Source organism: Lates calcarifer, linkage group LG17 (assembly GCF_001640805.2).
Source record: "Lates calcarifer isolate ASB-BC8 linkage group LG17, TLL_Latcal_v3, whole genome shotgun sequence".
Taxonomy (NCBI): Eukaryota; Metazoa; Chordata; class Actinopteri; family Centropomidae; genus Lates; species Lates calcarifer.
Window position 1 is genome coordinate 25,242,057 of NC_066849.1, and position 26,143 is coordinate 25,268,199.

At 44.3% G+C, this 26,143-nt stretch overlaps 2 protein-coding genes across 4 annotated transcripts; one reads left to right on the plus strand and one right to left on the minus strand.

Annotated features, from left to right (window-relative positions):
• Positions 1 to 1,497: 1,497 nt before the first annotated feature.
• Positions 1,498 to 5,141, plus strand: si:ch211-191a24.4 (uncharacterized protein LOC100150331 homolog). 3 transcript variants are annotated; one of them, XM_018670838.2, is made up of 4 exons: positions 1,498 to 1,637; positions 2,120 to 2,204; positions 2,647 to 2,765; positions 3,424 to 5,141. In XM_018670838.2, the coding sequence occupies exons 2-4, from the start codon at positions 2,122 to 2,124 to the stop codon at positions 4,080 to 4,082; spliced, it is 861 nt and encodes a 286-aa protein (XP_018526354.1). In that variant the 5' UTR covers positions 1,498 to 1,637; positions 2,120 to 2,121; the 3' UTR covers positions 4,083 to 5,141. The 3 variants fall into 3 exon arrangements, with proteins under 3 accessions (XP_018526354.1, XP_018526356.1, XP_018526355.1); XM_018670840.2 differs by having other exon boundaries at positions 1,508 to 1,637; positions 2,117 to 2,204; XM_018670839.2 differs by lacking the exon at positions 1,498 to 1,637 and adding an exon at positions 1,763 to 1,882.
• Positions 5,142 to 6,443: 1,302 nt separating this feature from the next.
• Positions 6,444 to 25,425, minus strand: LOC108879536 (PH domain leucine-rich repeat protein phosphatase 1). Its single transcript, XM_018670828.2, has 17 exons — positions 23,426 to 25,425; positions 18,534 to 18,730; positions 17,469 to 17,594; positions 17,190 to 17,338; positions 14,980 to 15,126; positions 13,963 to 14,190; positions 13,498 to 13,700; positions 13,337 to 13,397; positions 13,135 to 13,230; positions 11,776 to 11,931; positions 11,414 to 11,614; positions 11,099 to 11,261; positions 9,685 to 9,815; positions 9,485 to 9,601; positions 8,790 to 8,984; positions 8,460 to 8,697; positions 6,444 to 8,364 (listed from the first exon to the last, which is right to left on the minus strand). Exons 1-17 carry the CDS (start codon positions 25,053 to 25,055, stop codon positions 7,222 to 7,224), a joined length of 5,181 nt encoding a protein of 1,726 aa, XP_018526344.1. The 5' UTR covers positions 25,056 to 25,425; the 3' UTR covers positions 6,444 to 7,221.
• Positions 25,426 to 26,143: the final 718 nt, after the last annotated feature.

Genomic DNA, 26,143 nt, shown 5'->3' on the forward strand with positions numbered 1-26,143 from the left:
TAGTGAATAAGCACAAAAAATTATTGAAATTTAAACAGAAATGTAGAATTGAACTACTAGAAGCTATCTACCCTACTTTTTCCTGTTTTCTCTTTTCCTTTTGTCATTTGTTTTTTACTAATAAAGATTTTTTAAAATGTTTTCCTTTCTTGTGAAATAAAGTCAGTACATTTTTTTGCATTTAAAATATTATATCACAAGTTGAATTTACAGTAAAGCTACCATCAATTTTATCAAAAATACAATTCCATAATCATAAAAAAAACGAAAACTGTTACTCCTTCAAACAAATAAAAGTCAGCATTCTTTTCCTTGGGGGGAGTTACAGTTGTGAGGACAGGGACACAGTATTTGTGGGGAATTCACAGTTGTAGCCTGAGGGGTTGAGTCTATTTTTAGAGTCATTTACTGCTTTTTAAAGGTTTACTACACACAACTCCAGGTCCCTTTTTAACTTCTTCTGTATGACTCAGGCAACACTTCATTAACACATCCAGTTTCTCAAAACAGAGTACTGAAGAACTTCTGGTGAACCAGGACTTCATGAGTAATCAGGAATTTTTGAGATGAAGAAATTCCTGTGACAGCCAAGTAGATCACATGTGAACATAATATTATTTTTGGAGGTTGTTACACTACCCACATTCCTCCCTGTACATACTTACAGCCCATCCCTGCTGAAATCCTGGAGGTCAGGCTGACTGTTTGTAGCCTGTTTCCTAAACTGTGTATGAAACAGCGACATGACCAACACCTTGTACCACCTTGTGCATTAGTCATTACAAACTCATGCTGTGCCAAGCATTATTCAAACAGGACTTTATTTAAAATTCTAGTTAGTTGTAAGATTCAGTTTGTGTTGATAATTTTGGAGGCTTTGTTTGATTCGTTTTTATCAGTCTGCTGCTTATTTGAATGAATAAATGAATTGTTTCATCAATAAAATATTTGAATATAGTGAAAAATCATACAATTCAAATTGCTTGTTTCATCCAACCAACGATTAGAAACCAAAAGGGATTCATTTTGCGATCAGAAATGACAAAGAAAAGCATCAAATCCTCACTCACTGCAACCATTGCCATTATTCTGTGTAAGTGGCCTACATATTGTACAACTTGGCATGTGGGAGACAAATTAATTCCAAGACGAAGGGCAACATGTTGCCAGTGAACACAACAGAGCTCTTCAGGGGGCTTCATGTAAATCTCCGTGCTGATAAAAGACGCACATAAACAACAACATTCCTCTGAGACGCTGCTGCTCATATTAAAAGGCCAACACCCCCAATAAAACACGGTTTAAACAGAGGCTTCTTTGGCTCCTCTGATGGGACTGACAACACACAAAGCGGCTGATTCAGACGGGCTGGTAATGACTTGAACTTCGTCCAAAAAAAAAGACGCCTCAGCCAGGCTGTCCACTCCAGCTGTGACCACAGAGAGAGGACCCCCGTCCACCTACCTGTCCGGAACCTACCTGTACGGTTCTCTTCCGCCTCACCTCCTTTACTCTTCCCTTTCCAGGTTTGGGTGGAGCTGTTTCTACCTGGACTCTGAGAACAAATCAGGAGAGTGATTTAAGGATAAAACAATGGCGTTATAACCGGACTTTAGACCGCGTTCATCGACTTCACAGTAAGTTTGTTTTTCATTGTTAACGGCCGAGTTGATTCTAACGTTTTTAGCTAATTAAACTACCAAGTGTATCATAGGCGTTGTTGTTGTTGGCTTGCTTTTAAGCTACTAACCTGCTCCACAGTTGCGTTACCCGGAGTTCAAAAACTTCATTTTAATGCAAAGCTTCTGTTTAGTTAGTTTTAAAACATCATAAATAGTCTTAGTCGACGTTCAACCAATTCCTTCTAACGTCTCCGATAGTGGTATGTTAACGTTTACGTTTGTTGGCGTTCTGACGTAAGCTACGTCAACGGTCGCTAAACCTTTCATCAAAAAAGCGATTTTTGTGTGTTTTAATCGAAATTAACGTTAAAACGAAATAAAGAAAACATCCTTAAAATGTCTCTATTGTAACGTCTGGTTCCTGTCAAGTAACTGACAGTTTCTATGGCGTTCAAAGGTTGTTTACGGTGTCCTAACCGTGTCGTTTCGGTCAGCAGGTATGAGTCATCCGCCCCGTTCAAACCGGGGACACCGGGAGAGAAACGGAGACCACCGACATCACCGAGACTCCCCCGATGACAGGTGTGCACAGTGTACTGTGGTAGTGTACATCTACATTTACTCAATTACTGTACAGATCAGCTGCGTTTCTAAAGTCAAGGAGTCAACTTTAAATTTCAACATAAAACCAATATGGCTGAGAAGTCTTTGATGTTTAGTTTTAATGTGTTTATTACTATGCTTTTCAATATATAAAATCATTAAAGTCATTATTAAGTATTGAGAAATACATTACACAAGTATTCCTCAATACATAACAAACAACTGAATTAAAATAACATGTTTTTTCTATCATATTGTTCACAAAACATGAAAACTTAAGTACTACTTTTTCAGTAAGTTCAAAATTTACTGGACTAAACTTTAAAAATAGAACAAAATGTGGAGAAGATTCAGCTCCTCAAATAAAAAATCAGTGATTATTTTGTCAGTATTTTAATGCATGTGTTTCTATGTGCCTAAGGTCTTCCTCACAACCCCCATACTACCCCAGAGAGGCCGACCCGGCTCCCAAACGTGCACGGGAGGTTCCTCGAGTGGAGCACCATGACTCCAAATGCACAAACATCTGCTCCAGGAGAGGTACAGTCAGGATCAGGGTCAAATAAAATGAAAGCTGCTACGTCAGAGGGCAGACTTTGGTTTCAGTGCAGTTCACTTCCTCCTCCCTTCCATGAATACTGGACAGACTGGTTTTCTGGTGTTTACCAACCTCTGTACTCAGAGTTTAGACTTTAACAGGGAAACACAACCTGCTGACAGCCTGATACCTGAGTCTAATAGTTTAATGACCTGCTCCTTCTCTCATAAAAGAGTTAATCCTCTAGGAAGAGGAGCATTTCATTCTGTATAGTGCTGAAACTAACACACAACAGAGAGAAAAATAACATCATTTCAGTCACTTCAGTTGATCAAGCAAAAATGTTTTGGTTCCAGTTTTCAGATGTGAGGATTCACTGCTTTTCAGATCAGTTTCAATCAAATATTTTTAAGTTCACACTAATCAAACAAACTGGACTTTGGGGTCAAGTGCTCTTGGAGTACATCTTAAGTCTCAAGTAATTCAGGATCAGTTGATATCAAATCTCAAGTCCTGTAGGATCTCAGGTTTCTGCTGATTGTTATAGTCAGTTTTTAATTGCTTATTTTTACATTGATTAACTGCCTTTTTTGGCAGATTCAATATTGTAAACTTGTGATTTCCCTCCTGACCTGTTTCATGTGTCGACTCTCCTCCCAGGTATCGTGCTGATCTGCGCTGTACTGACCAACGCCCTGGTCCTAATATGTGTGGTCGCTGCTCAGCTGGTGCAGTCGGGCCTGTCCTCGGCAGCTGGGTTGGGAGGCTTCGACATCAACTCCAACTTTAACCTGCAGGGCACCGAGCTGCAGCAGGTGAGAGACCTGGACATGCAGTACAGCCAGATGAGGGCGCCGGGGATCTACGGGGGCATCGCCTTCAGCCTGACCATGGGGGTCATCTCGCTGCTGTTCGTGGTGGCCGGGAACAAACCCCCGCACCTGATGTCCAGGAAGCTCCTAGTCGGGGCGTTGGTGTTTCAGGCTGTGGGCGCGGTGGCATACGTGGTGGCTGTCGGCCTCTACCTGCACTTTGTCATCAGGGTCAACTCCACGGATATTTGCAAACAGCGGGAGAGACTTTACGCTCGCAACGGCTACACCTGGATGAACTGCGACGTGAGCGGGGCGGACGCAGCCGTGGCTCTGTTCGGGCTCATCACCGCCATCCTGTACACGGCCGGCACGGTGCTCACGATCCAGACCATCCGAGGAGTGAAGCGCTACCTGCAGGAGCGAAAACGCAGAGAGGCAGACAGACAGATGGCCCGGGGCCAACCACAGAGGGCGCCGCTGAGGGCTGAGACCACCTCTGTGTGAGGATGGACGTCTGGAGCCTGTATCATAAAGTGAAGCTGATGGGTTAACTTCACTAAGCTAGCTAACATGTTTGGGTTTAACTGGCTCACTTTAAGCGAGGTAGATCCTGTGGAAACCTGTGCTGCACAGATCAAAATGTGTCGACAGATCCACTACTGACCAATCAGCTCACTGGACAGATTTATTCTTATACTGCTGCAGGTTCTCATCAGGGACAAAAGAAAGCTACTGTGTTTATAATAAAGTTGGATTTGTTTGATAAATAGTGGAGGCTACTTAATATAAATCCGCTGAGTGTCTGACTTTACAATGCTCTCTCAGCTGTAGCCCACATCACATCCACAGGTATAACCAGCTACAGCTGTGGTTACAGTGGCTTTCTGTGGATTAGGAGGGATGCAACAAGTAGGCGGGGGTGGAGGGTGTTAGTATACCATGATAATTATGTCAAAGACAGAAGAACAAACCATGTGTGCACACTGGGATTAAAACAGAACCTCTAACAAACAGATATGCTTTACCTCATGAAGATTATAGCTGCCTATTATCACAGTGTAGATGCTTTTCGATTCTTCTTCTGTCGCTGTCACTGTTTATCAGTCACACACTGTAAATTGTCTCAACAATATTTTTACTCATCGCATTGAAACTTTCCTGTATGAGATTCTACTTGTGTGATTTTATTGTTGACATTTGACCCTGAACGTCACTTTTTCTTGCCGTGTTATCCTGTTAAACACGTCACTCACGGTTCTGATGTTGCATAGATCAGTAAAGATCAGAGTTAACTGAGCCAGGTGATAATAAACAGGATTATTAATGCTAAGCCAGGCAGTGCAGGGGAAACCAGATTAAGTGCTTTGTGATACAGCTCCCAGTCCTTTGAGTTTATTTTCAAGTGAATTGTTTATATGTTGGATTAGACTGCGTGAACTCAGACGGGGATTTAAATGTTTTTAACTTTAATTAATGAATGAATTAATGTTTTTTTATATCAGACTTTATAATGTAAAGTTTTTTAGCTCTTGAAATTAAACCTCCACCAACGTGACTATCCAACATGACTCTGTTTATGATGACGACAGATCGGCCTATAGGTGGCATCAGACGTCTGTGCAGCTCCCGCGGCTTCCTGCCAACCGTGACATCGCTGCTGCGAGTGTCCCCCCTCTCTGCTGTCACACAATGGACCACATGCACAAAGGACACGGCAGTGATGTAACTGTTGGTCTGTTCAGTCAAAGACTTAATTACTAACAAAAGAAATTCTCCAGAGTGAGGTAATTACCCAAGTTCTAATTTTACCACTTCACACAGCACAATGTGGTGATTGTGTCGCAGCAGCACAAACAAGACAACGTGACATTCGCAGAGAGGAGTTTGCTGCTTGTTGTTGTGCAGTTCTTAACCTTGTACATTTTGTTTTTTTAAGATCCTAAAGGGTCAGTTCACACAAATTCTAAAGACATTTTAGTGGTCTAGATTTCAAGACAATTTAGGTGAAAGGAACAAGGCAGCAACTTATAATTATTTTCATTTTCTGGATCTGAGATGATTTGTCGATTAATGAGCTCAAGTTCTAGCTTCTCAGGCTGAGGCTGACACAAAAACCTATTTGAAGGCATCGACTTGGGCTTTTCTTCAGCGCTTTTCAGCATTTTATGTATCAAACAGTGAATTGAGAAATTAATTGGTAGAAAAATCAACCATAAACATAATTATTTTCAGTCCTAGATTAATCGTTTGGTAGGTAAAATGTCCAAAAAGTAAACTGCAATATTGCTCAAATTGCTTGTTTTGTCTGACCAACAGTCCAACTTAAAAAAGCTCAGATTACAAAGATATAAAATATAGAGAGGCAGTACATAATCATATTTGAAAAGCTGGAATATATTTGGCTGTTTTTTTTTTATTTTTTGCTTTGAAAAATTATTTAAATGATTGATAGTTGCTGAAAATTTATTTTCTAGATTTCAAGACCAGGTTGATCAGGTCTTGAAGTTTCAGGAGTGAACATCTAAACATCTTATCACATAAAACCAAAGCTATTTGAAATATCTTTTTGTAATTTGTGTGAACTTTGAGTGTTTAAAAGATCCTGACAAATAGAAAACACAAGTTTAAGTACGTGACAGACGGCTGTGCCCTGGTAGCTCACCTGGTAGAGCTGCAGTATACTGCAGCAGCCTGGCTTCGAATCCTGCCTGGGCCCCTCGCTGCACGTCACCCCTCTCTCTACCCTGCCTTTCCTGTCTCTCTCCACTACCACTGTCAATAAAGAAGAAAGGCCACAAAAAGAATGTGATAGATGAATGCACAAACACGTCCTCCACCCCTCCCCAAGCAGTGAAAGTCAACATATTGTGGTTATTTGAAAACTTTAATTTATTATATAGCAAAAGTAGCTCTCTTGTGCGATTTGCCATTGTCAGGAAGTCTGTAACACTGTTCTGAGAACATTTATTGAGCTGGTAATAACTGTAGAATCCGTCCTGATCAGCATTTACTCACCACTGCAGCACCACTCCGAACTCTGCACACCCCCCAGAGAACGCAAACCTGGAATATCAGCCGTCTGAAATAATCATCTTTTCTCTCAGAGAATATTAGTACGCTTCAGTGACTAGGTCACTTTAAAGTATTAAACTCCTAGGAGTTAGTTAAACAGTTTTACTAACTCCGACAACTGTAAGGCCATCAGCCACGACAAACGGGGGGGAATGTCTGCTACAACACAAAAACAGAATGGTCCAAATCCAAAAGTACCATCTAACAGAATTAATCTCTACAGTCTAATAAAGAGCATTCAAAGTGCTTCAAATTAAAGATATGGTAAAACTCAATTACATGTGAAGATTTAATCAACATAAAGTGTTATAAAAATTGCATTGCATTTCAAGGGGCATAGAGTTAACAGTAGAAAATAAAGTAAATAACAAAAAACCATAACGAAACAGTCTCTGGTCCATAAGCATGTTCAGAATCCTCTGAGGGTTTTTTGGAGGGAGCGGTACGAATGAATGCAGTGCCGACAGTCCTGGTTCCACAGTTCTACATCCCTGAAACTCACTAAATCTGAAATCCTGGATGAGAAACCAGCTGCTGTGGAGCGTGGTGGAGGTGGTGGGTGGGGCAGAAGTTAGAGGGGTGTGACGAAATAGTCTGCAGGTTTCTGGTAGCTGTGTGCTTGCTGGTTGTGTGTCTGCATCTGCTCCTGCTGCTGCTGGATGATCTGCCGGACTTCCTCCTCCAGCTCTGGCGGGATGATGAGCTGGTCTTCGGGGTCCGGCTGGGCGGGAGCGTTGAAGTAACCCCCTTGCTTCCTGATGGGGGCGTCGCCCGCTTCCTCTATGAGGTCCTGGTTCTTCCCTTGGCAGGCCACGGAGCCGTTAGCTCGAGCCCTGCGGCCCAGAGTTCCAGACCGAGCCTCCCTGCTGAGGCAGGGAGAGGAGGGAGGGACGGGGGAGGGAGACTGGGTAGGGAAGGGAGGGGGTGAGGGCTCGTGATGCAAGGCGACAGCGGAAGGGATGTTTGTGCTTGGCTGAGCGTGAGCGTGTGTCTGGGGTGCTGCGCAGTCGTGGCGGCGCAGACAGTGGACGTCAGCCTCCACCTCCACACGGCTGCCGTTGGAGAAGACGCCGGCGATGGGCTCCTCGTCCTCGCTGTCCAGCCCGTTGTCGGACAGAGCTCCAGAGAACTGCCTCTGGAAGCTCCCTCCTCCACAGGCAGGTCTGCGCACGCCGGCTCGTCCCGGCAGGATGAGGTGGGACGTCAGGGGCTCGGCCTGAGGCGGCGGCTCCTCTGAGGACGCTGTGGATCCCACCTCGCTGCTCATTTCAGACGTGCTGAACTCGCTGCTCAGCTCGCTCACCGTTCCTGAGGAGGCCGGCGGCAGCGGTATCCCACCATCACCGCCTGCCGAGTAATGGTGTGTGCCCAGGCCGGGGCTCGGGGGCGGGGGCGGCGGCTCGCAGAAACAGCAGCAGTCTTCGGTGATGCTGAGCTGCACGACGACGGCGCTGAGGCTGTCGGAGCAGCCGTAGCTCTGAGCCAGAGTCACCAGCTTCTTGGCAGCAGCCAGAGCGTCCGGCACATTCCTGACCGCCTCCACCGCCTCACTGGGAGACAACATGTCCCACAATCCCCGGCTGCCCAGGAGAAAGAACTCATCCTGCGGGGTGAGCATCACCGTGGAGACGTGGGGTCGAGGGGTCACAGAGGGGCACAGGAAGGAGTAACCCATAATTCTGGTGGAGTCAGTTACACCACTGACTTTGTTATCCTGCAGAGAAGAAGGAGAAGAAGAATTTTAGGCCAACTCAACATTATTTTAGTGCAACAACACATAAGCCATGACTGACCACAGTCTGTCTTTACCTCTGTGATGATGGCGTTGTGCCGTCGAACCCTCTGGTACTCAGGCTCTTCTTTGACGGTGTGTGTGGTGGAGAGTTGCATAGCTTTGCCGTCTCGGCACAGGACAGCCTGACACCTGCCCACATTAGCAGCCTTCAGAGTAAAGCAGCCGCCGTGGTCGCCAGGAGCCACGGGGTCGTGTCTGATGTGGCATAAAGCTGCTGAGCCGCCCATCCTCTGGCCTGCTGTTCCCAGCTTCCTGCAGGAGAGAAACGCAAGAGTGTGACCGCTGTCACCGTGGAAATATTCAGGTGTGACTGTTTGCAAAGGAATCGTTTTCAGCGTCTTTACCTCTGCATGGTGAGGAAAGTGTTGGTCATGTAATCTTCCTGCCTTTGGCCCCTGTGTAGCTCCTCGGCTAGCACGTCTCCCATGGTGCACTGCAGCAGGTAAGGCACCTCAACATTCCTGTCTCCGTCGAAAACTCCATACAGAGCTTCACGAATCCCACAGAAGCTGTCCAGAGCCAGAGCAGCCACACACAGCCTGAGAACAAACAGGAAGAAGATCAACACGTTATCTCTGTGTAATGTGCATAGATCCTGACAGTAACACTTGAACGAATAATATACAAAGATCAAAACTAGGTGACAGTGCTGCAGAGAGGTAATTACATCTGTCAGACCTGCAGCATCACTTCTGAGGTCTGCTGACCAAAACCTTTTAAAAAACAAGAACTATCATCTTTTTACTGTTTAGCTGCAACACTATGGCATCAGCTGAGCTGAGTCTGTGCTTTCTAATTTAGTTTTATGCAGTTTTTATGCTTTTATTGAACATTTTTTATTTCATTACTGTTATTGCATTTCTTTCTGTGTATATTTTGAAAGCCCATTGTTGTAACTGTGGCTTGGAAAAGTGCTAAATAATCTAAATAAAGTTTACACACTTACCTAATTGTGTTCTTACAAACAATAGAGATCAATAAATGGAAAAACGCTGGTGAGTAGTTGGACAGAAATAGAAACAGAGGGGGAAAGACTGACTTGTTTTTGACTCCGGAGGCCTCGGTGTAACCGTGGCTCCAGACTGCAGGGGCCCCGTGGCTCTCGCTCACACACGGAGCAGAAGGAGACGGATCTACTCTGAAACATCGGATATTACTGCAAAGAAGAAGAGGGAGGAAGCTTAGCCTGTTGGTTTTGTATTTTAAAAAGGTTTTTGCTTCTGCTGTGTGTTTTCCTACTTGAGGAGCTCCAGGCTTTTGTGGTCCAGGTTGAGGCGAGGATTTCCTGTGAGGTCCAGCTCCTGAAGCTTCGGAGGAAGCGTCTCTGGCAGAGTCACCTCAGTCAGCTCGTTGCAGCTCAGGTCCACACACTGAGGAGGAGAAGGACACAGAGAGGGTCAGTTCTCAGAATCTCTAGACGCCTCATGATTCATCTGGCTAAAATTCAAAGCACTAAAATCCATCTACAAAAGACCTCTGTTGATCCTGAATCCTGACCACATTCAAAACAGCATAACGAAGGATGTCAGGCTTTTCCCCACCATTATAATTACATTTCAGGACCAGACAATAATGTCCTCATTCATTACTACAGTGTTTTCAAGTCTTTGAGAGTTAATTGGCCTTTTAAGTGTTTGGTTTGTCCAGTTCAACCTGCAGGAGTTTCTGAAGGAGGGTGAGACATGTTTTGCTGCCACAGAGGAAATGAATGATGAAGTATGTCTGATGAAGTTTACTTTATCATATTTTATTAATCAAAGGGTGGATACCGCTGTCTCAGCAGAGACGTGGTTGCAGATTAAATAAAACTTGTATGAGACCAAATGATTCATTCACTCAGGTTGTTTTTCCTCAGGCTGCAGCTGGAAACATGAGTTCACATTATTGTTTTTGCTGAGATAACTTATCGTTATATAACACAGCGTTCTCCATCCAGATCACGTCTTCCCTCTAACTGATGACCAACACGATCTGTTTCCCTCAAGGTAACTTGCCTGCAGCTGATATTGTTGGTTTATCCTTAAACAACCCCAAAACAAATTTAGGGATGGGTTCTGATAGCCGATTCTACTTTAATCCTGTTCCTGGTCGGAAAAATACCCAGATTCATTAAGCTCAAATCTCTTATCAAACATTTTATCTCTCCGGTTTTATTAGCAGAAACCAGTGTTGAAAACAAGCAGATAACAAATTGAGCTTCAAAAGCCTCAAAAAGAGTTTTGTGTATCGACAGTGAATCACTCCAGAGAAATCACAATGAAAATTCCTATTGTGTTTCCGACCCTCGTTTCACAAACACACACTCTTGCACTGGCAGGAGTATGAAACCCTTATTTGGGTTCAGAGAAAGGCAGAGATTAGGGAGTTACCGGGAGATTACAAAGGATTTCCTGATCTGGCCCAACCCAATAAAGATGAACACAGAAGTGGAGAGATAAAGAGGGACAGAGGGAGCTCGGTTTTTGTCATCAGACTACAGCGAGGTTGATTTTCTGAAACTCCACAGGGTCTCTAACTCGGGGACCAGCTGATACAGGTGTTTGTGGACGTGTGCCTCGAGACAAGCTGAGCATTGAGGCAAGAAAGTAGAAATAAATGTATGTGCAGCTGCGTTTCAAGCCCCAGACGACCACCACCCGTGTATCCGACTCACCTTGATCTCCGGCAGCTGGAGGACCTCAGGGAACGCGTTGATGCAGTTGGAGTGGGCTGAGAGTGTGTGCATGCGCTGACAGCTGAGGATGGTGGTGGGCACGGCCCTCAGTCTGTTGCCGCTCAGGTCCAGCTCCTCCAGCTGCTCCAGTCGTGCCAGTTTACTGCAGGAGGTGGAGGCACGGTTATATCAGAGCACTGGCACTGCAAAACTTTATTTTTGGGAACCACATTTATCAAACTCATCTCTCTCCAGAGCTGCAGCTCTTAAAACCACCACTTAAACATGGTCATGACACACAGAGATACTTTATACCTGGCAGTGAAGGTCTGCAGCTGGTTGTAGGCGAGGTGCAGCACCCTGAGGCGCCCGTGTCCCGTCAGGAGAGGGATGCACTTGTCCGTCAAGCTGTTATTGGTCACATAGAGCTCCTCCAGGCTGCTGAAGCTGTCATCCGATAGGCTGGCTGCAGGGAGGTTCTCCAGCTTATTGGCCGACACATTTAGGTACCGCAAGCTGCGAGGAAATCCCAACGGAGAATACAAACTTAGACCTTGAAGAAATGACTTGACAAAAAATAAAAGTCGGAGATGGGAGGAGGGAAAGTATGAAGCTGGAGATAGAAGAAAGGATGTGACAAAGACCGATGAAGAGATACAGCAGGATGAAACACACACCTCTGTGCTTTGATGAACAGGTTATGTGGGAGCTCAGTCAGATAGTTGTGTTGGAGGTCGAGAACCTCCAGCTGTGATCTCTCCAGCCTCTCAGCGAGCCGACACACTTGGTTCCAGCCTGCCAGCAGCTTTCTCAGGCTCCCGCTGGACAGCAGCCTACGACACAAACAATAAAGCGAGCTCAGCCTCTCTGTGTGTACAGTAAATCTGTCAGCGGGAGCAGCTCTGTTTTACCCTGATGAGGACACATTACAGTATACAAAACATCCTTTGCTTGAGTGACTTCATTTTCCACTGAGGTTCAATAAGTTCACTTCTTGAATCATGAGCAGCTAGAAGGAGAGTGCTTGACCTTTAGTTTGAATTACTTCAGTGCTTCATGTAGACTGTAGCTGAGGATAATGGCTGATGTCATTGTGTATGTGTGCAGCCAAAAAAAGACTTATTACCACGCTGCCTTTTCATGTACCACCAATAAGTACAAGAGTTAATGTTTTTAATTGCTCAGCGGTGGATGAAGCATAAAGCTGTATACAGACTGAAAATAGCTCTGCGCTGGTGTGGGCGTGTTGCTACAGGTACCAAAGAAAGGATGGAGTTTAATCCACCAAGTCCACTTATATGACAATTATTATTACATAATTATACAAATATGAGTTTAAAGACTTGTCAGACGTTTAAACACTTCACAGTGCTGAGGCGAGAATCAATAACTCATCGTTATTTTATTCTCCATCTTCATGTTACAGGTTTTTTGACTTGAGTTGTGTACGTGCATGTTTTTGTTCAGTCAGCACAGCACACTGTCAGATGATTCTGCTGCAAAACTCTACGCAGACTCAACTTTCTTTTCAGACAACCTTCTTTCTTTTTTCACTGCCAGCTTTGAATGTGATGCCACTAACATGACATTAAAAACATGCTGGTCTTATTTAAAACATACACTCTTGTGTCCAAGATGATCTGTAACAACTTAGAGGTTCTTCTGACTTTTCTAGAGCCATCATCTGGACAGAATTTCAAATTTTCCAGCACTTTGGTTTATTATTTTGTCATTGTGAGCATGTTAGCATTTAGCTCAAAGCACCACTGTGCAGCCTCACAGAGCAGATAGCCTGGCCGTGGACTGTTAGTTTTGTTGATACAGTTTTGTCATTTTATTAACCTTTTCTACACTGTTTATTAGTCAAGTCAGTTTTATTTATACAGCCCAAACTAATAAATCTCAAATTTGGCTCAAAGGGCTTTACAATTTGTACAAACAATCTGTGCAACACCCTGTGTCCTCAGACTCTTGGTTCAGATAAGTAAAAACCTCCTTAGTCTTTCAGGTGTTTGATGTGTTTGTGTGATGCTCACCGTATGGGCACCTCAGTAACAGAGTTATGATTGATGTCCAACACCTCCAGTCTGCTGCTCTCACACACCCAATCAGGGACACACCCCAGCTTGTTCCTTTAAGAGAACAAAACACAGTCAGCACCGAGCTCAGAACAAGAACCCAGTCTACTCTCTTATTCTGTAAATAGGACAGTGAAGTGTTTGTAGTGAGTCTTCTCACCAGGACAAATCCAGAACAGTCAGATTCTCTGGCACAGGCTGCACTTCCAGCTGCTTTAGCTCTACAAACACAACAGAGCGCACAATTCTTTATAGTCTCAGTGTGAAGGTGTCAAACATAATCGGTTTCACATCTCTACAACACATCAGCAGTGTTGGTACCGTTATGTGCGGCGTGCAGGCTCTTTATCGCATGGCCGCTGACTCTGAGGAGGGAGAGTGTGTTTCTGTCACAGCGGAGGAGCTCCAGCCGACAGAGAGACCTGACATCCAGCTCCTGTAGACCAGTATCCCTCAGGTCCAGGTGGGCGATATGGACCAGCTGCTCTGAGTCTCCCACTATTACCTTTTGAAGCTGGTTTAATCTGTACAAGAGAGAATGTAACAAAATGAAACAGGGTGGAGAGAGGGTAAAGCTGTTGGTGATTGATTTATTTCAGCTCCAATTTAAAAATTTCAAAAATAAAAGAGGCTACATTGAACTTCAAATCCTCAACGCAAAAAGACCAGCAGTGATGTAGAAATCTGGAGCACATTTTTCCCCCTGCAGCATCTCGGGAAGTGTTAGATTTCAGCTGAGCTTTGTTCCAGTATTACTTCTAAAAATGTCAGTGAGGATGTTCTTACCTGAGATCTATGTGGTGAGCAGGCAGCCACTGCAGTCCGGCCATATCCAGGACAGAGAGCTGGTTCCCTGCCAGACAGAGTCTCTCCATGCCTCTGAGCTTCTCCAGGACGGGGGGGACGCAGCTGAAGCAGTTGAAGGATAAGCCGAGGTAGGTCAGGCCCTCCAGAGAGCCCAGCTCCACGGGCAGAGAGCTCAGGAAGTTACTGTCCAGGAGAAGTGTCTGCAGACTGGACACAGGCAAACAAAAATGACAGTTAATGATGATAAAGTCTGCATGTTTAGATGCAGAACTAATTAATCTGTGTGGCAAAAATGACAATGAAACTCACAGCAGGAGTGAGGCTATGATGAAAAGTGGGTCTATTCTTTAAATTTCTTTTTCCAACAGGTCTGAAATCAAGTTTGTTTACATCACGTGTTAAAAATCAGCAGCCTGCTGCACCACGTATGTGTAAGAAAAGAGTGCAGTGTGGGAGTTACCCTGTAACTTGGTAAAAACAGGCTGCACCACACAAGACAGAAGTTATAATTTACACCTCCTCAGAGTAACTCCCTCCTTTTAAACTGCTGTCATGGTGCAACAGTTTTAAAAAATGGTAGGGACTAATGTTAAGCTCATTTCAGACATGGAAAATGTAACATCTAATCTATGACTAGTCCTTGCGGCTTTAGTGAGACGTGACAGGAGCTTTGAAGAGCAACTGCTGGTAGATACAGTAACTGAGTGTTTGACCCCAAATACCCTCTCGTACGGGGACAGCGTCGGCATGACTCTGCACTCTGATCACCTGGACAGAACCTCTGCATTGTCAGGACAGAAGTCTGGAGCAGAGCCAGTTGTTCATTTAATACACAGAGGGATTAATCTGCTCTGATGGAAACACAATGACAGCAACTCCTGTCTGATGTCTCAGCAAGGCACAGGTCACCGAGGACACATTCGGCTCTGAGGCAAATACCTGCCAAATTATCATCATCATTAATAACTGCACCACATTTTCCTGCAGCCCACTTACTTGTGCATGGTGCCTACTTCTGCAGGCAGCGACGAAAGACGATTTCCAGACAGGTTCAGCTCCGTGAGCGAGGTGATGTCACACAGGGCCAGAGGAAACTCGGACAGAGAGTTATTTGACAGACTAAGGCTTCTCAGTTTACAAAACCTAGAGAGAGTTAGAGAGAGGGGGAGGGAGGGAGGGACAGGAAGACAAGGGCAGAGAAAGAGGGATAAAAATATTAATCTCTCAGTGCCACAATCAGAGTTTGGCCTTCTTCTAAAATTGAAGCTCCAACAAAAACAAATACTGTGAAAACTTTTTTGGTAGTTACATAACACCTAACAGGGAAAATTACCAGGGAGGAAACCTGCGCGAGGTCTCAAGGATACAGCAGCACGACTCTTACAGTGCACAATCTATTTAAAGCTGAGTGTTTACACGACTGCAAGTTTTTCACCGTAACAATGCAGCATGTGGTTCAGGTGGGAGTTTGGGCATGTATGTGTGTGAATGTGTGTGTGTGTGTGTGTGTGTGTGTTCCCTGGCTTTCCTGGCCTACCCTAATCCAGTTCACAGAGGGGTCAGGGCGAGAGGCTAAACCTGACCCACGTCCTTCCGAGGGAAAGTCACAGGCAAAAACACATTCCTCAAAACACAGCCTGCGAAGCATGTGTTTAGAAAGGAACAATGGCAGTGTGTATATATATGTATACGTACACATTACATATTCATTTCCATGGAGAAAACGTCAGGCTTAGACATAAGGTTTCCTTGACATAAAGCAGCAGAAAAGACGCTTAAATCAGGGGAGGCAGAAACAGTTAGAGGTTCACATAAATGGGAGATTGAGGACATTTGTCTCATGGTTTCAGTCTCAGTCTCAGAAATTCCTCATGCTGGTAAATCAGCTTTTGCACAAGACAAGAAAAGGAAAGCTGTATTTTTTTTTGGGTCAAGGACATTTACTCAGTTAGACAGCTGTTAACACACCGTGACGTGACGCTACAAGCTCGACTGATTCTTACTGGTGCATTATATTAATATTACACACAGGATTTTTTAAGCCCAAAGACAAGATGCAAATTTCAGCTTTAAATATTCACAGTATGACAAAGCAGAATGATCGGAAATTCCACTGCCTGTTTGATATTAGTCAGACTTCTTCAAGTTAAATCTAAGACTTTTTAGGACACCATATAAAATACATTACCTCTTTACCACCACTTTTAGTTTACATGTGTTTGTACTGTCTCTCAGATACAAGAACATTTTGTAACTTATTCTGCCCACAGCAGGCAGGAGAAAATCTCAGAGTTAATTTAAGGCTTTTTGTTATTTCCAAGGCCTTTTTGAGAACACTGTATTCAGAGCTTTTCTAAGACTTTTCAGAATGTGCAGATAACCTGTCAACAGCTTGGATTTTACTCCTTTAAGCATTTAACATGACAGAAGGTTTAAAAGAGCAGCTGTACTCTTGTCTGATGATATAAGTGCTGTGGTTTTCTTTCTCTGCACAGTAATATTTTGAGTGGGTAGATCACTTGTCCCATAGCACATCAACAAGGGACTAAACAGACCAACATTTCTTAAGACTACATGAACTCTGCGCTGAGCTGAATCTGAAAACAGTCAGATCTCTTCCTTCTCCTCTGTCTGCAAACAACACCACAGCCAACATCTGGTCAGGAGAGGGACAGACACAAGCTCTGTTTTCTGCACACACTACAAACGTGTATGAGCATTTCCAAATGCAGCCGCTCCAGACAGTTTTTGTTGGTTTTTAGTTAGAAAATTCCTCCACAGCGAGGACAGAAAGGCAAACATGAAAGAATAGAAAATGACTCCACTTCATAAAACTGTGACATCAGCGACCAATTTAACAATCTGACCTGGAAAACAAGGAAAAGGCCTCTGCTCCTGGAGGTCATGTGACGGATGTCACTGTCAAATCTCTAAACACGCTCGCAGCTCGCTTTTAATCATCCAAACCACACAGCCGCCCACACACACGTCATCTGCATTTGATCTAAGCTGCTTCCTCTTTAGACCATATGGTAGCTCCCCAAGACAGAAACAACCTCAGAGGGACATTCCACATCCAAAAAAAGAGAGGAAAACAAAGGGGAAAACGCTGCTTTCATCTGCCGGCTCCTCCTGTTGCTGCGCTCTAAAACACACAGGATGGCAGTGCACTGTGAGACTGGTGTGTGCTGATGGCAGAAACTCACCTGGTAAGTGCTGGAACACCTTTGTGAGGGGACATGAAGTTGTTTTTGAGATTGAGGTGGGTGAGGTCCTGGCTGTAAAACAGCTGAGCGGGCAGCTCCTCCAGGCTGCAGCACGACAGGTCGACTGAGTTCACCCTCTGGGACGCGATCTGACACATTGAAGGGCGGACAGGACGACATGATGAGCGACTTGTGACAATGTGACAAAGTTCACAAGACGTAGAAGAAGTGTAAAACTCTGCCACCATCATCAACTGATGGGCGTAAATCTTAATGTACCTTTGAGGCCGTCCTGTGCCACCGCAGATGCTCTGTGTAGGAGTCGTAGCTGACGTAGTAGGTCTGACTTTGGGGACCGGCTGAGCTGAAAGCCAGACAGTGGCTGTGTCTCCTCACCTCCTCCACCTGCAGCACAGAACACAGTTCAGTTTCCTACATCTTTTCCATAAACAAGTCTTCGTTTGTCTGGCCAAACTAATGACTCAGGGATAAAAAAAGAACCTCTTTTCAAGCTCTGACCCTTCTGTTTTACCACAGGTTTTATCCAAATGATCCAGAAATGTGTGGTTTTCTCAACAAACTAACCCACTGAGGTAGAGAAAATGAGCATCTCCCATGTTCTGTGAGGTACAATAACTGTTTTGTCAATGGAGTCTGGTAGTGACATAAGGCAATGTTAGATTTTACTCTTCAACAACAAGGTCTGTCTCTTTAAGAACAAGTTTCTCAAGTCTTCTCAGATCTACCATGACTGTTTTTACACGTATTCAGTTATCTTCTCTCCATCAGGGTGGTGTCTGTCAGTCTCAGCTGATCAGTTGTACTATGTGTTTTGAGTATGTATAAAGATTCAGATGCATTTCAGCCTCACATTACTTCCAACTGTTTGTGTTTTGTTATGAATTAATGTTATTGTCCTGAAGGACTTGCTGCACAGGTGTGAGGGGGGCGGGGGCAGTATATTCTGGTGGATAATATCACAAAACACAGAACAAAAGCAGACGTGCAACAATAACTCAATAATAACAATAACTAAAATATTTTTTATCCTTTTCATTATTTAATGTCTGTTTGCTGCAGAGGTTTTCTTTACTTCTTTTCACTACATAAAACAACTAAACATGCTGTATAACAATAATACAGAGTCATCAGTCAGCACCAAATCTAAGTGAAGGCCTATGTTGAGCTGGGAACTGTGTGGCTGCAGGAGGAGGTGAACGACCTCTGAATGTTTTGTACCACTGGTCTCAGCCACAGAGACGACTTCTGTCCCTTTAAGGCTGATTAGCAGGTTATTTATCTGGAATGTGTTGCCTAAAAACACAAAAACACTTCGTGAAGTACCTTTCCTCCGATGAGAGGGAGGATGTGCATCTTGCCAGTGTGGGCGTGTTTCACAGATGAGACAATGAGGCAGGTTCCACTCAGCGTGACCTGACGCTTCGACCAGCGGTTCACCGGCAGCGCCAGCTTCCCCTTCCGAACATTGAACACTCCTGAGAGCTGCACGCGCTCAGAACCGCCCGCGCTGCGAGGCTTACCTGCAGAGAGAAAGACACAAGCTTGTTATACGATAGCAGAAGAGATCGCTGACGATTGCGAGCACAGTGATTATTACACACAGACTTTCCATAGCGGCTTTTTGCACAACAGAGAGTTTTATTTTTAGCTCTGTGGGATTTTGTGAATCAACTCTCTCACACTGGGTCTCTCTTTCAGAAAGTGAGAGCGACAGAGAGCTGGGTGGTTATGTAAGTGAATTGTAGCTGATAGCCTGTGGGCTGAGAGCGAGCAGTCACTCAGGCGTGATTTGTTACATTAACCCCTCGCTGGCACAAAAAGCAGCCACAGTTCAGTTAGAGACACGAGGCGGTGCAGGGGGCTGATGGTGTTCACGGCCAGAGCCCTGCTCCGCCCTGAGCGCTCCAAACCAACTCATAAACACTGTGTATTTTCCTATAGAGCTGTATTCTCCGGTCTGCTGGTCACATATACAAAGAGAACAAGAGAACAGAAGACACAAGAGTGTGAGCCACTCAGAGGCCTGAAATCAGATTAGCCTGTTATGCAATGTCTTCTAACACCAGCACCTAGAATCCTCCCTTCAGTGACTTACACCAAACGTCACTTAGGTTTCACCAGGATTAACCAACTCCTGAGTACAGCAGAGTACTGAATCTGAGTACTTTTTAAAACCTACTGAAATCTGTCCACAACACATCATCATCATCATCATATAGCTCAAGATTCAAATCAAACTTTTGCCAATTTTAGAATGAAAACTGACAAAGACATTCTGTTTTTCTCTCTTAAAAACTACAATGAAATATCTGCAGGTTTTGTTACTATTGATCAAAACAAGTGAATATCTTGGGAAACTTGGCAAACATTTTGCACTGTTCATTGATATTTCTGTGCAAAATAATTAGTCGAGACATTAACTAATCATTAGTTGCAGCCCTTGTAAAAAACATGGTGAAGTTCATCAAAGTATGAAGAAAAAGTCATTTTAATACACTATCTGTCCTACTTTTTAGCCAACTGAAGCTCTAATTTTTATTTTTATTTTTTATTAGTATAATTATTATTATTTTATGGTGGTTTGAAGCACCAGACTTAATCTCCTCCCATCCTATAAATATTCTTTAATTTCTTACTTCAACCAGGATCAAAATGTTGAGATAATTAATCTTAAACAGTTGCACAAATACGTTACGAACACAAACACAGATTAAACACACAAAAGTCAGGAAAAGGCAAAAAAAAATGTCAAAGAAAGCCAATAAAACACACAATTTCCTGAAAAAACTATTCATTACAGCTACTGCACCTAATTACCCACAGGCCAAGGTTACCGTCCAACAGTCCAAAAGATATTCAATGCACTGATATAAATGAGAAAAGCAGCAGAACCTCACATTTGAGAAGCTGGAGACAGTAATGACTGGAACAATTAATCTATTATTAAAATAGTTGACTGGTTTTTCTGTCAGTCAACTAAGCATTTCAGCTCTGCCTGCCGTGTTTAAATCCACTTTGGGTGACTGCCGTGCATAATTTCAGGACTTTTTGCAGTTTATTCCAAGATGAAGGATCTGCCCACATGAAAGCTCCTTTCTCAGCTCAAGCTCAGAGTATGAAAAGGAACAGAGAGTCCTGAGCGAGCAGACAACGATGGAAGGAAATGTAAGTAAAGATACGAAGGAGGAAGCTGAAAGATAAGGGGTCAAAACCTCCACATATGTTGTGTGACATAACAGAAGGACGGGTGATATCATGTGTTTTCTTCTGCCATTATTACTGAATGAAAGTGACGTAAACCCACCATTTAACTGATGGAGCAGATCAATCTGATGCTTTCAAACACACTCCATTTTAAACTAAACAATAACGTGGAATGTGTATTGTGTGGCGAGTCCACCCTTCCCTGGGCGGTGCAGGGGCGAGATGTAGCCTGTTAATATATACACACATACATGCCCTTTCCTTCCGTGTATTTCTCTGACTGAGGAACATCCTGTCTCCCAGCGAGCAGCCACTGGTCATTTCCTGTTCCCTGCTATGACAAAACCTTCGGGTGCATCTTGCCCTTGATGCTCCTGAAGGCAACAAGCATCTGACTAAAGCTGAAACGATTGGCTGACTAATCACTGAGTCAACTGACAAAAAATCATGTGTTTTAATCATAATTATCTAATGTTCTGAGTCATTTTTCAAACAAAAAGGTCAAAATTCCACTTGTTCCCAATTCTCCCAAAGAAGGATTTTTAGTTTTTGTCTATTTTATATCACTGCAAACTGAATATCTTTCTGGCATTTCGGACTCTAGGGAACAGTTTTTTCCATTTTCTAAATCAATTTTGATAATTTTATAAATTGCTTAAGCTTTTTCTAAGCAAAATGCCAAAAGTTTGTTGGTTCCAGCTTCTGAAAATGTGAGGATTTGATGCTTTTCTGTGCGACACATGATAGAAAACTGAATATCTTCAGGTTTTTCTACAAAACAAGACATCTGAAGACGTCACCTTGAGCTGTAATTATACCAGCCATTTTTCCACTACTTTCAAAATAAGAAGTGAAAATAATCTTTAGCTGCAGCCCTGTGTCTGACATCTTCATCCTTCTGTCTTATTAGCATCAATTTCAAGACTTGGCCTGAAGTTTTGATCATGAATTTTAGCCAGGAGAACATGGAGAGGCGGCAGTGAAGTTTTTATTCACCACGTATCTGGAACAAATTCCCAGAAAACTGGAGATCTGCTCCAACTCTCAGTTCTTTTAAATCAGGGTTAAGGAGTTTTCTGATACACTGCTTTTTATTGAATTAAACTTGAGACTATTTATTCTACTTAAGCTTATTTTTACTTTTTATGTTATTTTACTCTTTAAAATCCTATTAAAATATGTCTTCTGCACTGTCCTGTGTTTCTTTTGTGTTTAAAGTAAACAAAGTAGGACAAGGTAAAATGCCTGCAGGTATTTCAGCAGCTTTGGACTCATGCATCAGACGAGTTTGTTTGGTGAGTCGTATTTTAACCTTGTAAAGTAAAGCAGTGACCTCTGGGTGCTGCAGCTCCAGGATGAAGAGGCGTCTGCTGCTGCGACTGTCTCAGAGAGATCCGAAACACTGAGGAGGTGAAATCTGAGTTCCACTAAGGTCGCTTTTCTCTCACTGTCAGCACAGTCTGTGTGTGTGTGTGTCTGTTGCTGTGTGCATTTTGCTGGTGGGGTTTTTGCTTAGTCAAACTCCTTTGGCTCGACTCTGAGCATTAACATTAACAAACAATTCATACTGCAGGAGAGCGAGGAGCAAAAATCCCAGTCTCCTGAATTAATGTATAGTTTTACATCGTCTTCCTTTCCCACTTTTACTTGAGATTTCTAAATCTGGCAACACCATGAACGCCGCTGTCACTTCACATCATCACACCGCTTCTCCTCTGAGATTGTTCCTGTCATGCCAGTCGCACTTCCACTCCCCCTCCACCTCTCGTCGTACATACCAGCCTCTCACTGCTTGTTTCATGGCTGTGTGTTTGTCTGCAGTAGCTGGAAGGGCCCCTGCTTTCAGCAGCCGAACTCTACGTCATGCTTTGTTCCTCTGTCATGTTTCTGTGGGAGCCAAGAGTGAGGGGGGAGGTGAGGGGCGGGGGAGATTTGTCCAGCTCTCTAAACATTTTCAGGGTAGAGGAAAGCCTATTTTGAATCATGTCTTCTGTGTAGAGCTGCAACAATTAGTCAATTAATAACGATTGAAAGGGTGTGATCAATTAACAGTTTTTAGTGGATTTTTAAAGAAATTCTGTTTCTGGCTTCTTAAATATAAACATTTGCTGGTTTTCTACAGTTGTTAAGTGAATATCTTTGGGGTTTGGACAGTTGGTTTGACGATCAGGACATTTCAAGATGTCACCTTGAGCTTTTTTTACTTTCTGACTTGATTTTATGGAGGAATTAATCAAGAGAAATAATTAACAGAAGAATTAATTTCTTGCTTTATAGAATAAAAATAAAGAAGCTTGTCAAACAGGACAGAGAATGTGACTAAATCTTCTTCAGAGTATGTAATTTTAGTAAAATATTATTTCCAGTTTCTTCTTTTGTCATCACACCATCAGCTCCTGACTCTTTATCCCCACTGTCTTAGCTGAGGGTGTAAAAACAAGGTCAAAAACAATATCCAGTTGTGCTAATCCCATAAGAGATCATGGCTGTTTTTACATCCTCTTACCCTGCTGCTTTACAGCAAAACAGGATCATTATCAATAACAAAAACAACAACAACAGCAGCAGCAGCAGAGCTCGAAGAGAAACCAAATCTACACTGCCACATGATTTCTGGTCTTTGGCGTGCCGAAAGATCACACCTGTTACCTCCAGATGTGTCTCCCTACAGGACTGCACACAGAGAGGGGTTGGGTGGGTTTACAGGCAAAACACTGGGTATTGTCCCCACAGGACAACTGAATACACTCGTTTAACAGTCCGACTGACCAAACACAATGACAGCACTCACGGTACACTGAGAATGGATGAACAATGAATGAGCAGGGACAAGCCGAGCGCAACAAAAATGGCATGGAGTAACTAGCTAGTGGCTCTCTGACAGCCTCAGTGTATTTTAAATAAGAATTGTGATAAACCTTCTCGTGGTAATGTCCTGGTTTTGACACCCAAGTGTTCTTTTCTCACTAAAAATAAAAGATCTTAATTTTGATCTCAGACAAAATACTCACCGAAGTAGAAGCGAATCAGGCAGCCGATTTCTGGATTCATCCCCTCCTCCTGCACCCTCCAAGCATCTTCGAACCCCAGATTAGTCAGGTACTCGTTTAATATCTGCAGAGGCCTCTCGTCATCTCCCAGCCGCCGCACAGCTCCACCGTGCAGCTGGACAAAGAGGGCCGGGGTCAGACTAGTATTGATGGGCTCCAGCCATCCCCTGCTCCCCCCGGGGATCTCTGGGTCAGGCTGGACAGATGCTTGGCTGGTCAGGGGCCGGGTCTGAGAGCTGCTGGAGCATTTAGAGGGAGGTTTGATTAATTTGGGGGTATCTCCGTTATCCCCAGCTCCAGTTTCAGTATCATGACCTAGTCTTGTCACTTGGTTGGAAGCACTAGAGGGGTCTGTGGTGGTGGTGGTGGGCAGGTCTCCTTGCTGGTCTGCAACAGAGTCACCAGCTGAGTGTGTCGGAGAGGTGGTGAGATCCACTTCATCTGAGGAACTCTCAAATGGGTCAGGTCCCTCCGTGGCACTGTCACAGTTTGGGCTCAGCACTGAGGAGTCGGTGCCCAAACCCAGCCCGTCGCTGAGCGAGTCCCGGTGCTCTGTGCTCCTGGGTCCACCTGGGCTGAAGTCCTCACAGGTGCTGCTCTCCATGTCTGAACCTGAGTAGACTCCGTAGCAGTCTGCCACACTCAGGCTCAACTCCATCCCAATGTCATTCAGACAGACCTCAGATGAAGAGTTACTCGCTGTTTTATCATCCAGCAAGTTAGAAGGCAGTTTAGCATCGGGATAATACTGTTTCGTGTGCTCATTCTCCTCTACTTTGGGGTTTTTGACATCCGCACTGTTACTAAGACTTTTAACATCATCAGACCGTCCATTACTGTCTTTACAGTTATCATTTAAGTCAACTAAAGGAGCAGTTTTGAAGTTAATTCTCAACACAGCCCCAGCTTTGCTCCCCTCCAGCTTACAGGCTACCTCTTTAGCAGTGGTGTCCACCGTGCACATCACCGGCCGCGGGTAGGAGGGCGTGAGCCAGTCGTGGACGTGAATGCAGCCCCGCCGGAGGTCCGATCTCACCCATGTTTTATCAGAGGCCTGGAGCTGCTTGGACTGCTTCTGCCGGAGAAAAGTCTTCCTATCCAGGCTGAGGGTGCTCAGCGGCGAGACGGAGGGAGCGGGACTGGCCGCCTCCGCAGAGGACACCCCGGTAGAGGTGCTGGTCGGCGGAGCCCCCAGCGACAGATTCCTCTTGTGTCTCTGCCGCCGCCTGCTCAGCAAAGAGTTGACAGAAGTGCTGCTGTTGACCGATGTCAGACTGTAGATGCTGGCTGTTTTCACGGCGGGCATGTTCATGTTTTTGGCCGCACCGCCGATAGCGTTGGCAACTTGGTTTTGATAGATCCCGTTCCTTATCGCAATCTGGAGAAGGGAGGTGGCTGCGAGTCCCTTCCCGAAGAGTTTCGCCTCTGCGCCCCCTCCGTCATCCTCCCCGATGGAAGGTCTCTTTCCCGCTGACAGCGGGGTTAATCCACTTGGCTTCATGGAGTTACTGTCACCGCCAGAATCAGGCAACCCCTGTGGTGTAGGTGGAGTTGAAACTGCTCCGGATTCGTTTTCTTTCCCACTTTCCATCCTGTTAGCTAGCGGCGGCGTCAGTTAGTTAGCAACAGCCCGCAGGTGAACTGCTAGCCCGCGTTAGCTCGGAGCCGTTAGCTCGCTGTAGTTACTGGCTAGTTTCTCCTGGTTGTGCTCCGCGTTAGCTTAGCATGCTAAGGTGCTGCGTAGTTCGTCCAAAGAGTTTCTCCGCTACATCATCCCGTCCGATAACACGCCCGTTAGCTCTCCTACTGGAGCTAACCGGCTGGTCGACATGAGAAACGCTTCTATCTGGTCGCCATGGAAGCTAACGCGAGAAGGCGCGACCGCTACTGTACAAACCGAAGAGAGTGACGGTCAGCCGTACACGGTGGACAGGGCGGGGTCTCATTGGATATGAATTATGACACGTTCACGTCCTACCACAACGCTCGGAGTTATTTAACTTTGCACATGACTACAACGCGAGTTCACAACGTGATCCGCACGTGATCCGACTCTGTAGTTTAATTCCTCGCGAACCACATGGATACGTGAGAATAAACAGGCAGGAAATAATCTTTTGTATCAAATCGCTTTCAAGAAAAGAAAAACAGTCTCTGAATGCCCGAACTGTATCATTCATGAGTTTCGAAGATATAAATTACGAGTTTAAATGAAGACTTGAAAGCAACATTAAACTGCAGTTAGATGACTTTGTTTTCAAGCTCAACGTCCCATTAAAAGAAGATGGTGTTTGAACAAAAATAAATGTGTCCCCGGCTTTATGACCCGATACTACATTCTTCTGTACGTTCATACAATAAAACTTGTACATTTTACTGCGGAGTTTTGCATGTGTTGCCTATTAGTAAGCACAGAGGAGATGTAACTCGTCTTCTGGTGCCACCTAGTGGAATAAAAACCATATCACCTGAGCAACTGGTGACTCCTAAAGTGAGATTTAACTATTTATTATTTTACCCCCTGTAATCCAGCGGTGGACGAAGTACAAATCCACAATGCCATATAAAATTATTGCGTTGCAAGTAAAAGTCCTGCACTGAAAATAAGTAAGAAAATGAGAGTAATAGCAGTAAAATGTACATAAAAGTACTCATTGTCAGTATTACTGTGTAAGAGGA